The 14,919-nt window shown below is 41.7% G+C and overlaps 1 protein-coding gene across 9 annotated transcripts in view; it reads right to left on the bottom strand.

The window, feature by feature from the left end:
- The window catches only part of Dync1i1 (dynein cytoplasmic 1 intermediate chain 1), a 302,440-nt gene that overhangs the window by 64,821 nt on the left and 222,700 nt on the right, over positions 1-14,919 (bottom strand). For all 9 annotated transcript variants that reach the window (XM_006504982.4, NM_001191023.1, NM_010063.4 and 6 more), the window contains one exon: positions 1,232-1,378. In XM_006504982.4, the coding sequence (XP_006505045.1) occupies positions 1,232-1,378 (147 nt within the window). The remainder of the gene's footprint in view (positions 1-1,231; positions 1,379-14,919) is intronic.

The following is a 14,919-nucleotide window of genomic DNA, read 5'->3' as shown; positions in this document are numbered from 1 at the left end:
AGAATTCCCCTCCGCCTTGTTTCAGCTAAGTGGCCCATCCATCCATTTTATAAGCTGGAATGGTTTTGTGGCCAGCAGATGAAACAATACAGCAATCATGTTAAGGAAATTGGAAACAATGCTGGTGCTGTATCCTTGGATATAATTTAGGCATTTCAGAGAAGGAACATCAGCTACCCTGAATGTCAAGGTAACGGCAATTGATGGAGACATGCCTGTCTCCTCGTCCCTCCTAACAATTGCTCTTCACACCTGTCATTCCCTTAACGGAGATGACAGAGCAGTTGTCTTGTGAACACTATGCTGGGCCTCTTCTACTAAATGATGGGTAATGGGTTTGAGATGTTGACCTTGAACCTTAGGGATTATACTGTCACTGTAGACTTCATGTTGAGAACACTACACATTCCCAAATTTAAAGTCATAGTACCCTTTCAGATTGCAAATGGAAGAGGCATGTTGGCACATGTCCCATGTACTACTCCTAGCCCTGGTACTTACTCTCTGCAGTCTATTTGGAAATATGTGTTTGCATCTCAGAACACTAACGTGAAGAGATTCTTTAGGAAGATAGTTACAGGAAACCTGCTTAATGAATGACCTCGGGACCGTCGTAGAAGAGCTTTCCATGTGTTCCAACTTAAACTTACAGAAAGTTAAGATTATTAACATGTTTCTTCAAAGTCAGTGCCTTTCCTATTTGTTTATTTGTTTGTTTATAAATTGAGGCGGGGCTTCTCTGTGTAACCCTGGCTGTTGTGAAACTCATTGTGTAGACCAGACTGACCTCGAATTTAGATCTCCCTGCTTCTGCCTCCAGAGTGCTGAGATTAAAGGCATGCATCACCACTGACCAGCAAGTGCTTTTTCTTCTGCAGTCCTCAATGACCTGGAGTTCAATATGTAGACTGGGCCAGATCCCATAGAGATCAATCTGTCTGTGACTCCCAAGTATAAGCTAATGCTTTTTTAGCCCACATTTTCTTTGAAACAGGTTTTGCTGTGCAGTACCAGCTGTCCTCAAACTTGCAATGCTCCTGCCTTAGCCTCTAGAGTGCTGGATTAGAGGCATGAGTCATCATGCTTTCTCTACTATTCATATTGTAGTCAGTTAGGAAGGAATCAGGCGCTAGAAGTTAGTTATCTACCTCAGCTTCAGCGCTGTCATGGGAGCTGCTTCTCCTTTCAGAGTGGGGATAGCTTACAAAGGTGTGGTAGAAGCTTAACTTACTGTATGTGCAGCGGCTGACAAGGGGGTCCTCTGGACAGGCGTTCTTCGATGACTGCGATTGTCCCAGAGGACAATCTGGCCTGAATAGGTGCCACCAACCACCAAATTAGGATGAAAACGGGCAAAGCAGACTGACATCACAGAAGACTGGGTTGGAGAAGGAGAAAAAAAAACCATAGTTAATGGTCATTGAATTGTCTGTTTTCTTCCTGGATAGACAATCCCTCATTAGACAAGTTCAGTTCTCCCATGGAGGACACGAATTAATGTTAATATGAATTGGGAAATACATAGTAGGACACTTTATACACCAATACAGGATTTTTAGAGGTCAGCCAATGGCTTTCCTCCTTGAAACCTGAAATTTGAACTTTTGGCTATGTTGCTGAATAGGCGTAAAACCTATCTTAAATACATCATTGTTCTGTGGTCTATGAATCTTGCACTATGGATATTTCTCATCTCTTGAATAAAATTATGACAGAAACAATAAGAATTCTCCCACTCAGGCCCTGACCAAAGCTGTTCTTTACTCTGAATGCAGCAGAGAAGCAAAGCAATTCTAGCTTCAAGAATTTTAACGTGAATTTTATTTATTTTATTTTATTGGCATAGTGGAGACTTCTAGGAAGTATCCTGACCTCAGATGGACCCAACCTGCTCCTCCCAAAGTTCCCTCACCTCCCATGGACATTCTCCATGACCTTTTCCTACCCACTTCAGACAAATGTTAATGTTACCCTTTGCCTATTTTAACAAGCAGTCAGAAATGGACTTGAATCCAACTTGACCATGCTCTGTCATAATGTCACAGTGTGGCTTCTGAAATTCCACCAAAGATTGCTTGGCACTGCAGTTCATGTGAAACAAGTTAGTGGAGGCACTCAAAGGCAGACAAGTCCCACATCTGCTCCGTTCCTCTGGATTCCTGAAAGCACTTTCCATATTGCATTTATAAGCTGAGGTAGTGTTTTCAATAAACACATTTCATTCCTTCAATTAAACTCAGTGAACAGTTGCTGAGAACTTACTCTGTATAAAGAAGTCATTATACTAAGAATGATGTAAATAGAGGCACCGTGAAAGGCCTCAACAGATGTGTTCTCTGCTAAAGGGAATGGAAGAAACACGGGTTCAGATGAGAGAGCCACTGCTGGTGGAGGCTGTGCCTTAATGTAAAGTAGGGAAAGGCACCCCCTGGCATTGACACCACTATGAGGCCAGTCACGTGCCTTGGCCAATAAAGAGGAAAATAGAATTTGTTTATCTGTTGATGAAGGTAGTGGATCGGAAAAAGCAGGGTACTTCTAAAGACTTCATGGAAGGGGATGTGTTAAACCTTGAACTCTTCCTGGAAAATTGAGTAGGTAGAGCAGACAAGAAATGCACTTGAGAGCAATGAGATCACAAGGGTGAACTGAAGACTGTTGACCAGTCCGCTCTCTGACAGAGCTGGAAGGGGCCATGGAAGAAGCATAGATTTTGAGCACTCAAATATCAGAATGTTATAATTGATAAGCAGATAGAACAGTGATCAACGCAAAGACTTGTTCTGATGCGAATGTGTCCTCTTTCCTAATTTTCTTCCTTTTCTTCTGTCTTTGTTTTCTTTTTTCTTTACTTCTTTCTTTCCCCTACCCCTCTTCTTTTCCCTCCTTCCCTTCTCTTTCTTTCCCTCAATCCCTTCCTTCCTCACTCCCCCCCCCTTCCCCCCACCCCATGTCTCTCTCTCTCTTGGTGTTTTGAGACAAGGTCTCACTATGTTGCCCTGGTTGTCCCAGAACTCACTACAAAGACAAGACTAGCCTTGAACTCACAGAGATCTGGTGTCTTTGTCTCCAAAGTGCTGGGATTAAAGAAGTGTGCCACTAGATCTTCCACCAAACTGTGCATTTCAATAAGAACAAAAAATAAAAATAAAAAATAAAACCAGATCTGGAATCTACGTAGGGCTCTCTAGTCAGAAAGTGTGAGGTAGAGGAAAGAATGCAGACTATTTTTCAATGTCATGTTTTCCTGGTTTGAATGATTTTCAGTTCCAATTCCTTGAACACAGTTCGACAGAGAACATGCCCATGCTCCAATCTGGTTTTCATAAAATCCAAGAATAACTCTCAATAATGACGACGAATTAAAGAAAAAGAGCATAATGCTGGTCAGCTTCTTGTTTTACACATCCCACAGAAACGATTCTTAGTTTTCAATTGATGAAATTCTTATGTTCCCTGAGCTATGTTGGAAACTTAAAGCAAACAACAACAAAAAGAAGCTTCAGAGAGTCTTAAAATCATCCAGGTGGGATCACCAATTGAATTTACCAAAGCCCAAATCAATACGGATAAAGGAATGTCTTTCAATTGGAAAAACCCGGAATTCAACCACTTGATTGCTTCCGTGTTTCAGTTAAGTCCCAGCAAATTTCCCTGCAAATCTCACAGAGTTTCTTGCTAGGATGAACTGGAGAAAAAACAGTAAGAGGTATTTCTGAAACGAACAGAGCTAACAATTGCTTGGATCCACTCCACAGGCTAGAACTAATACCTGATTGTCCATTCATTCACTGGCTCCTACTTCATTCATTCATTCACTCATTCATTCATTCACTCATTCAGCCATCAAACAATTAGCACCAAAGTCAGCTGAACCATTTTATAACTTTCCAAGTATCATAGAGCCCCATCTGGGATCCAGAGTTCTATTTTTTAACTTCAGTGAACAATCAAAATACAATTTTTATGATATCATCAAGAGGAATAAAAGCACACATACTCATTTTCACCTGATATTTAGTAAATGATGTATAGGTATGTTAATCAATTTTCTCTTATTTTATGCATATCATATCAGTCATAACACATTTGCATTATGTGATGATTTACATACATGCACAGTCTACATTCTCTATCATCTTGTTTGTGCATCTGTCTCTATCTACCTCAGCACAGCCTTCTGTATACAAAGTTCCACAAACATCTCCAGGGATCGCCACATGTGATGCAGTATTTATTATCTTTCGTATGAAAACATGCCAGCAGTGTGATCTTCATGGCATACATGTAGAGTTTAGTTAGAATTTGGCCATTTTTGGGCAGTTCTTAAAACCACCAATATTTGACATAATGATGGCAAACATTTGCATGATTCGCTTAAAGATTCAAACATTTCACCTCAAAGCTTAGGCTCCTTCAGTCTCCAGCCACATTCCTGGTAGTGCGACCATCTCTTCAGATTTGGGGATTTTCTCATCAACCGTCATGGGGCAGGGAGGGAAAGGGGAGTGTTGGAAACATCTGTGTCTCTCCTGCATACTACTGCATACTACTGCATACTACTGCATACTACTGCATACTACTGCATACTACTGCATACTACTGCATACTACTGCATACTACTGCATACTACTGCATACTACTGCATATTACTGCATACTACTGCATACTACTGCATACTACTGCATACTACTGCATACTACTGCATACTACTGCATACTACTGCATACTACTGCATACTACTGCATACTACTGCATACTACTGCATACTACTGCATACTACTGCATACTACTGCATACTACTGCATACAGCTACTGACTTAATTGCTGCTGCTGCTGCTGGGACTGTCATGGAATTTCCTAACTGCCAATGAAAAGCCCAAATGGTGACATCACCTTCCTGCTTATAGTTGTCAGGTAAAAAGTAGGAAGACATATCTCAGAAAAGGTACTTGACATGTCTAAAAAAAGAAGAAGGGTGGGGGCTGGAGAGATGGTTCAGCAATTAAGAGCACAGGCTGCTCTTCCAGAGGACCCAGGATCATTTCCCCATACCCACATGGCAGCTCACAACTGTCTGTATGTAACTCCTGTTCTAGGGGACCTGACACCCTCACACAGACATACATGCATTCAAGTCATCAATGTATATAAAATAAAAATAAAATAAACATAAAAGAATAAGGGCTATTTATTTATTTATTTATTTATCTATTTATTAGCAACACATTTTCCCAAAGACAATTATCTTGGAAAACATTTTTAAAAGTAATATTAGTGTTACTTTAAAATTTACCACTTTCCTACACATTAAAACTGTGCAGTAGCTCAGTTTTCTAACATTGTAATAAGGCATTATTAAACTAAGACTAAGAAAATTAAAACAAGAAAGATTGGTTGGCCTGAGGATGCTTTCTTTGCTTTTCAGGGCTCTATAGGAATGTGCATGTGGCCCAATCCAGTGGTACATGGGTAATGTGCATTGTACGTTACATCCGCGGGGTGGGATTCCATCTATGGGATGTAGAGGCAGAAGATGAGGAGTTTAAGGCCAGCTCTACTTCGCTAGAACTATTCACAAACAACCAAAGAAATCAAACACATGTGTGTACCAATATTCTTACATTCAAAGTTTTTTTACTTATTGTATTTTATTCTTTAAAGCGCTAGGGTCTTTACTTTGAAAAAAATAAGGATAGACTTTACCAATATTAGTAAGGTAGCTTGAGAGAGAAGCCATGACGTTGGTGAGAAGTTTTGGACAATGTCAACCATTTCATCAAAGTAAATGCTCCTGACACTCCAGTTGAACTCTGTTTTTACAAAGTTCATGATTTCATTGATGTGACCATGTTGGTCAAACTGGAGGCCTAGAAATATGATAAGCCTATATGTAAGGAGCTTGATGGAAAACTGCCTACCCTGCATCTATTTCCCACAGAGACCGTGCCACAGTGGGAATGTGCTTCCCAGCACGGCGCACAGCACAGTTGGCTTATTTGAAGAACACAATTCCTCCCAATTCAGAACAGGGAACATCCCAGCACTGCGTGTGAGAAGCAAGCCAGCCCAATTGATAAGTTTGTTTGTTTGTTTGTTTGTTTGTTTGTTTTTTTAACCCGTACACTCGCCCAGACTATTGAAGAAATGTGTTATTTTTCCAGTCTTAGGCAGCTTCCCTGGTGATAGCAAATTAGCTCTTCTTATTACCCATGTGGTCTCGAACCCCTAAACTGATGCTCCCACCAGAGAAGGTTACACATCCTCACCCTCTCTTTCAAAAGAACTGCTTGTTTTGCCCCTTTCACGGGTGGATGGAGGGGGGTGGGCGGAGAACTCCAAGGGGCGGAGTCTCCTCTTTGAGCATCTCTCTTCACTCACAGCCCACCACTGCTTTTAGTTCAGTCAGCCCAAGTTCTTCTTCAAGTGGTTGCGGAGACTGTTTTACATTTTGTAGAGCTAATCTAGGCCAGCTTAGAGATCAGACTCCCCCTTAACCACAAACCCATATAGCGAGGGTGAACAGCCTTTGGTCACTGCTGTATGAGAAGTTTGCCCCCTAGGTTCACATTTGATCTGGCTCCCTGTGTCCTTCTGTGGGTGGCAGTCTGCCCACTCCTTAGCCACCATGCCTGGGTGGGAGGGATAGGAGGTCCTGCAGTCAAAAGCCTCTCCTATTTCAAGTACCATCTTTTCTGGGGGAGAGGTCGGTCCCCAGGGATGAAATGACCATATTGTTGCCAGATGCTGCCTAATGGTGGCTGACATTTTATTTGCCTTAAAGTAAAATGCTTAACTGCCAGAAGGCCGTTAGGCAGATGGATCGGATCCCTCTGGCTACCACTGAACTAGTGTGCATTTCTGTAAGCACCTCAGGACCTCGCGGAGATATTCCTTTTGTTAATGGAAACACGTGTAATAAGAGCGTGTTGCTACCAAAGGCTCACGTGTGGAAGACGTGAAGGTGATAAAGCTCCCAGGAGACAGGAATTAACACTCTCATGGATGGAGGGAAAGGGTCCTTTGCCCCAATTCATGTTCTTCTCCCATCCCCACCCCCACTCTTTCTCTGATAGTCTATCCTGGCACGTGCACTCCATGATTCCAAATTCTAAGAGGAAGGACCAGACCATGCACGAAAAGTTGTCACTTGATTGCTACTGAGATCTCTCTGGCAGACACTGAGTTAGCTTGCCTGTTACTTCTCTTCTCAGTTTGCATTTTAAAAAACAAAAAACAAAACAAAACAACAAAAAAACAGTAAAGCAGCTGATTTTAGAATCTGACTCCTTCAATAGCGGAGAAACCAATCATCCCTAGAAGCGGTTTTGGAATTCTTTGGCATTAGCATGCCTTTCTCTGGTGAGACCCTCACTGGTCCACAGCAGGGGCTATGCAGCTGCCGCCGTACAAAAGGTGGGAGGCAGACTCCAAGCACTGACTAGCGTGTGTGGAGAAAATGGAAAGCTCACTACAACTGCCAGTGGGAGTGGACACAATAGTGAGGCTACTCTGAAAATGGGGCTCGTGGCTCCCCCGCAGACGGAGCAGTTTCCACATGACCCAGTCATTCCACTCCCTGGTGACGACCCAGGACCACTGAATCCAGAGGTTTGTGCGAAGCACCAATGTCCATAACAGCACCACTTCTAACAGTAAGAAGGCAGAAACAATTGAAATGCCCACCACAGACGAGAGGGCACAAACAAGGTGATGAGTCCTTGTGAATGGTGTTCAGCAACACCAAGGCACGAGTACCACGTGGCCTTTAATGTGGATAAGTGCTTAGAGTTTTCTTTCTGTGAGAACCAAGCCAGACAAGTCACGAAAGGACAGTTTCACATTTTGGGAAAAAATTTGTTAAAAAAGTACAAAGCTGTGGATGATAAATGGGGATGTATGTTGTATTAGTCAGGGTCCTCTAGAGGAGCAGAACCAATGGGATGAATGTACATATACATCATGTACATATATGTGGATTTACAAAGTCACTTAAAATAGTAACCACAGTTTAAAGTCGTGTCTAAGAGTCTGAGAACCTGGTAGTTAAGTCAATCTTAGAAGCTGCATGTCTCAGCAGTCAGAGGAGCTGCATGTCTCAGCAGTCAGAGGAGCCGCATGTCTCAGCAGTCAGAGGAGCCGCATGTCTCAGCAGTCAGAGGAGCTGCATGTCTCAGCAGTCAGAGGAGCCCCTCCCACAACAGCTGGCTCTCACTGGGGATGTGAATGGGTGTGACAACCAATCGTGACTCAGTTCACAAGGTGGGGTGCTGGCTCGGTTCTGCTTCTGCCCTTGGGGTGTCCAGGCACATTAGACCGGACTTCAGCCCGGCAGGCTCCAGGAACTCTGTTGGCAGCGAGGGAGAGGAGAACAGTCTTCTGTGAGACAGTTCTCAGTAAAAAAAGCTCTTTTATAGGGTGTAATAGGGGCTACAAGCTTTGGGGAGTGGCTTGGGGTTTTCAGGACGAATGTACATTATTGGCTGGTGACTAGGTTCTGAGAACGCTTCATTTGCATGAAGAGGAATTCCAGGTGCTTGTAGGACATGTCCTTATAGGAAGACAGGAAGTTAAACCTGTCAATTGGCCACCAGGCTAAGTGACTACCTGAAGGATGGCAGATCATAAGAGGTAGGGATTGTAAGGCTACATGTTCCATGATATGCGGGCCCAGAGCAAGGAGGGAACAGTTCTAACTCCTGCTGACAATCTCAGGATGAGATTTTCGGTGTCTGGACACATCTCGACCTTACTCTTGTTCGCAGGGTGCCCCAGTAGTTCCAATATGCCCTGAACGTCTGGAAGTTTCTTGGATAGCAGCTGTTCCATAGTTCATGATGGATGATTAGAAACATTGGTCTGGCTGTCAACTAGGGCAGCAGCAGCAGCAGCATCCCTGAGGTAAATCAACTCCTGGCAAGAGGAAGGCCATGGAGAAAAGGTGAGAAACTCGTTCTCTTGCTCTACTGTTTGTATCTGGGCTGCTACCAGGAGGTGCTGCCCACAATTGGAATGGGCCTCCATTCCAATCAATCAAGACAATTGGTGTGGTGCTTCAGGTGAGGCCCCCAGTAATTTGTGGTGAGTTGGCATCAAACCCAATCATGACGCAAGGTATGTGAGATATGAATCACTTTTTAACAGTGCAGACATGATTCCAGCTTCGCAGATTTACCAGCCATCTCACCTCTGGAACAAATGTCTGTATTGCTGAAATTGCTATCTGTTCATTGCCCTTGTTCTTTCTGAGCATTCCCTCCAGTTTCCATGCTCAAAGAGGCACTGACATGAAGAGGTTACCAGAGTTCTATCTAGGTCCAAGATCTGGCTTTCTGCCCTGACATCTACCATATGTGCCACTTTTCTGAACCTTAAGTATTTCCGTCTATTTGTGTGTATATATTTTTATGTATGTGGCCACACATGGGTGTGGGTACACAAGTATGCAGAAGCCAGAGGTCAACAAAAAGGTATACTCTTCAACCACTTCTCCAGCTTATAATCACCATCACCATCATCGTCATCATTATCATCATTGTCATCATCGTCATCATCAATTAGCTGGCCTGGCTAGCCTCTGTAGTGTCTGCCTGCAGAGTACTGGGGTTGCAGACACACACTGTTGTGTCATGATTTTTACATTAATGCTAGGCATCCGAACTCATGTCTTGAAATGTGTGCAGCAGGCATTTTTACCAATTGAGAAATTTATAGCCCTTACTTTTGTCACACCATTAAAATGATCTATTTTTAAAACTAGCAGGGGCCAGAGAGATGGCTCAGCAGTTAAAAGCACTGGCTGCTCTTCTGAGGACCTGGGTTCAATTCCTAGCACCCTCACGACAGCTCACAACTATCTGTAACCCCAGTTCTAGGGTATCAGTCAGGCGCACACAGACATTGATGTGGATAGAACACTAATGCACATAAAAAGAAATAAATCTTAAAAAAATTAAAATTGTAAAGAAACGGTGAAACTTTCTCTATGTGAGTATTGCTCTAACAGTCTGAAAGCATGCAGTTCGGTGGCACTAAATATGTCCTCACAGTGTTTTGTCACCTCTGGACCCTTTTCGTCATCTCCAGTGAAAACTATGCTACCATTAAATATAGATTGTCTGGTCCTCCTCCTCTCTTAACCCCTAGTTTGGGACTAGTTCTGCATATTAGTAGAATCAACTGTGGAGTATTTGTCTTATATCAAAGCATTCTCACGGATGTCCATGTGAGAGCACATGTAAAATGTCCTACCTTTTAACTGCTGAATAGCAATCTATTGTCCTTATGGGTCACTTTTGCTTTATTGATTTTTCTACTACAATACACTTGGGTTGCTTCTTCCTTTGGCTTTTGTGAGTATGGTTTCTATGAACATGGGTATGACGATATATCTTTGGGATATGTGTTTAATTTTTTATTTCCTTTTTTAAAAAAAGATTTATTTATTTATTTATTTTATATGAGTATACTGTAGCTGTCTTCAGACACACAAGAAGAGAGTATGAGATCCCATTTAAGATGGTTGTGAGCCACCATGTGGTTGTTGGGAATTGAACTCAGGACCTTTGGAAGAGCAGTCAGTGCTCTTAACAACTGAGCCATCTCTCCAGCGTTTAATTCTTTTCAGTTTATATTTGTAATTAGAATGATGGGATCATATTGAAGTTCTAGTTGCAGTCTTTTGAAAAACTCTTCTGTATAATAGTTTCATCACTTTACAATCTATAATAAAGCACGTGGTTTCTATTTTCACAAGCTCATTTCTTCCGTAATTTTTGTTTTTAACAATAATCACTTCTATATTTGAGAACTATATAAATCTTAATCCTTATTTATTTATTTATTTATTTATTTATTTATTTATTTTTGAGGTACTGCCGTGCTATGAAACACGAGCAGTTCTCCTGTCATTCTCTTGTCTCAGCCTCCCCAATACTAAAAGATTACAGGTGGACCTCAGAGTGTCCGACTTAGTAATTTTCAAATGATAAAAGGAGTAAGATAGTTGTTACCCTGAAGACACAAAGACATTCTCCTGGCCCTCTCACTCTTCCTGGGCAATTAGGGTCCATGTACGCACTTTGGAGACTCTAATAAATAATTTGTCCCACATAGAGTTAGTAATGACGTGGCTCTTGATCTAAAGAAATATTTGCAAACATAATGAAAATCCTCATTCTGGCCAGTGTATCTTTATCACATAAATCCTTGCTTCAGTCTTGATGACTTAAGCATTTTGTTAGTATTTGTTTTATGACTTAAAGTCTTTTGAATTCCTATTCTTAACAACTAGACATCAAATCATAGATCTAATTAGATTGATTGATCTCTGGTAGAATTTTCTATCTGACTACTGCTTAGTTTTCATTTACAAGTACAATTAAAGTGATTTTCTAAGTCACTGTCACTCCAAATTTGTGGGTCTTTTACCATCGAGCAGAGGACTTTAAAAAAAAATCTCCTATGTTTAGGCCACATCCCATGCAAAACATCAGTATTTCTAAAAAAAAAGTCTGCTCTATAGTAAAAGGTGAAGAGTACCAATTTTAATCAAACTTCCTCACATACATTTGAATATTAGTCCTTGGAAATTTCCTTTAAAATACAGATCACTTTCTAGTGGCTATGAGGAAGGGTTATAACGATGTTGGTCACATGGTCAAATGACATACAATTGCAGTGAAACAGAAGGAAAACATTCAAGACATCTATTATACACCCTCATGGCTATAGTTGATAGTTGATAGTGTATTGCATATCTGAAAACTGCCAAAGTGCATGTAAGTGTTCTTACTACATATACAAACATAAAAAAGTGTACACAGGGAATATAGCTCAACCCTGTCACAGTTTGTTGCGCCCATACATCAACACATCATCTCCTATGTTACAATTTTTTTCTTAGTTAAGACAAATAAGCAAGCAAGTAAACACATACAGACAGATGCCTGTGTCCACGCTTGGATCTGTCAAATCAGAGGAAGAGGCCCATGGTCTGTGTATTTAACAGGAGCCCAGTATTTCTTTTTTTTAAAGATTTATTTATTTATTATATGTAAGTACACTGTAGCTATCTTCAGACACACCAGAAGAGGGCGTCAGATCTTGTTACAAATGGTTGTGAGCCACCAGGTGGTTGCTGGGATTTGAACTCTGGACCTTTGGAAGAGTAGTCGGGTACTCTTACCCACTGAGCCATCTCACCAGCCCTGAGCCCAGTATTTCTATTACACAGAAATGTGAAGGACTCAATTCGAAAGTTAATACTTTAGTAGCGAATGGCCCAGCAGTCTCCTGGGGGTGAGTATCCCTTTGCAAATTGTTGGATGGAGCCTATGACACTTTCTTTATGTGCACACATACCATTTTAAAAGTTAGTCCATCGGAGAAATGTATTATACAACGCCCCGAGAGTGTCACACCGTTGTTTCCATCAATGCTGCTAGTCTTTATGTCCCTACTTACTTTCCCCCTTCTCCTTAATGACTAGACTCTCAGACCTTGCTAAATGACTGTGACATTACAGTCTTCTTCTTGGCTATCCATGAAATCAGGGGACATGCTGAGCCTTCTTGTTTACCACCGGGCAAGTTTATAAACATTGCCATCACCATAGATTACATAATTGTGCCATTTGGGGGCATCCTGAGGCTTTGAGATATCACTCTATCAGGCCTGTTTGGAGCTTGTTTTGCCTATATCTTTGCAGATAAGGAAACTTAGGCTCAAAAAGTACAGCCACTGGCCTATGATAGAACACACAGAAGACTGACAAAGTCTAGATTTGAACCACAACCTGGGAGCTTCTCAGTCAGTGTGTACGAGCAACTGTCAGGATTGAATGCTAGTTCCCTCTTTTCCTGGGACACACCTGCACCCATACTTAGGATTTTTCTCACCTCCATCAGATTGGAATCACCCTGAATGCTGTGCTGCCCCACATGGCAGGGAGGGCTGGTGGGCCCCCTGCCTGCTACAGTGGCCTTGGCAGTGATTCACTGACCCCTTTATAGCTCTGTGGCTGCTGTTCCCATCAAGGCGGCTGCCCTCCTCACTCAGTTCCCAGCCTATGGGTTGTGACAGGTGACAACCGAGGTAATTAGTACCAATCGTGGTGATATTTACCATGAGGTGGGTATTCCTGCTGAGAACTGATTGAGGCCAATTAATCTTTTCCTGAGAGTCTACTGAACAGCCCGCCCGCCACCACTGGGCTGTCATGGCCCCTCCTCATGCCCGCCACCGCCGGGCTGCCATGGGCCCCTCCTCACATGCTCTCTGTTTATTGCCACTGCTTTGGGAGATTTTCTTTTTGTCTTTGTTTTTATCTTATCACTTTGCAACCTAACCAAAAACACCACGAAAATCCAAAACCATCTTTGTGAGTATATCTATCATCTCAAATGAGATGAATTATTATTGATTATTATAAAAAAAATACCCAAACAGTGCCTCGTGGATTTTCCCAAAGGAAGGTGGATTGTTATTTGGAAGCTTCCACGTAGGAGCTGGGTAACACTCTTCTGAACTCGTGAAATAAAAAATTAAATTCATATACCTTTTAATTTTATAGCAGGCTCATTTGAGACAGAATCATCTTAAGCAAAATGCTCACATTGTTCTGAGAAAAGCAATGGCTTATGCCTTTGAAAAGTTTAAAAGTTAATTCATTAAATATGAATGGAAGATTTGAGGTGCATTCTGTACATATTTGTACACAGAAACCCTTAATATTAGAGACACAAGACAAAAATTCAAGGTTAAATCTTCACACATCTCTCTCTCTCTCTCTCTCTCTCTCTCTCTCTCTCACACACACACACACACATTCACATACGCAAATGTACACATGCACACTCACACACATATATAACACATACCCACACAGTCACACAGAGACATACACACAAAGCACACTCACATACACAAACATACACACACACACTCACATATACACATACATAACACATATTCACATACACACACAGACATACTCAGACACACACACACACAGAAAGAGAGAGAGAGAGAGAGAGAGAGAGAGAGAGAGAGTGTGTTTAGACATTTTTTACTAAAAACAATCTAGCATCGAGGCCAAGAATCTCAGCAGCAAGTTGGTAATCATGTGGTCATTCTTAGAAGTGCCTCTGCCATCCACCAGGCCAGGCAGCACAACTTTGCCTGTGTGGGTGAGGTGCCTGTGTGAGTGAGGTGCCTGTGTGAGTGAGGTGCCTGTGTGAGTAAGGTGCCTGTGTGAGTGAGGTGCCATGCTGTCAGTGAGCTGTCACATGGCAGAACAGTTGCAGAATTTCTATTTTCTTGTTTGTAAAGGCCAAATTCATTACAAAAAATGTAGAAAATTTTTCAAAAGAGAAAGTGATTCCCATCCCTCCTGTTCAACCTTTGCAGTGAGTCATCAGAACAACGCTTAAAATGAAGTTTTTATAATAGGTTTAATTTTTATAGGAAAGTTATGTGGTCAGTTTATTATATACATGGAGCCATTTTCCTATTGTGACCATCTTCTTGTCATTATGTTAACACAGAGACTTTGTCAGAGCCAAGTAAGCCATACTTATAATCCTATTCAGTAAATCCCACACGCCACCCAGATTTCCTCAGCTTTTGTATCGAGTCCTTTTCTTACTCTAGAAGCCCCATCCCGGAGGCCACCTTACACTTGACCCCCCCCTGTCTCCTTACACCTTTCTAGCTGTGAAAGTTCTTGAGATTTCCACTATTTTGAGAAAGGACTTTATAGGTATCTCTTGTTTTGGGTTTGACTTTCTTGTTTTTAATATTGAGACTACAATGAGTCAAACACATCTTTGGAGGCTGCACAAAATAGTCTACAATAAAACAAGAAAAAAGAGCCAAAAAGTTTTCAATACTGAGCTCAGCTGGTTAAAAAGTTTAACA

The sequence above is a fragment of the Mus musculus genome, chromosome 6 (assembly GCF_000001635.26).
Source record: "Mus musculus strain C57BL/6J chromosome 6, GRCm38.p6 C57BL/6J".
NCBI classification, from domain to species: domain Eukaryota; kingdom Metazoa; phylum Chordata; class Mammalia; order Rodentia; family Muridae; genus Mus; species Mus musculus.
Note: the sequence above shows the minus strand (reverse complement) of the source record. Positions and strands in the feature narration are given on the sequence as shown.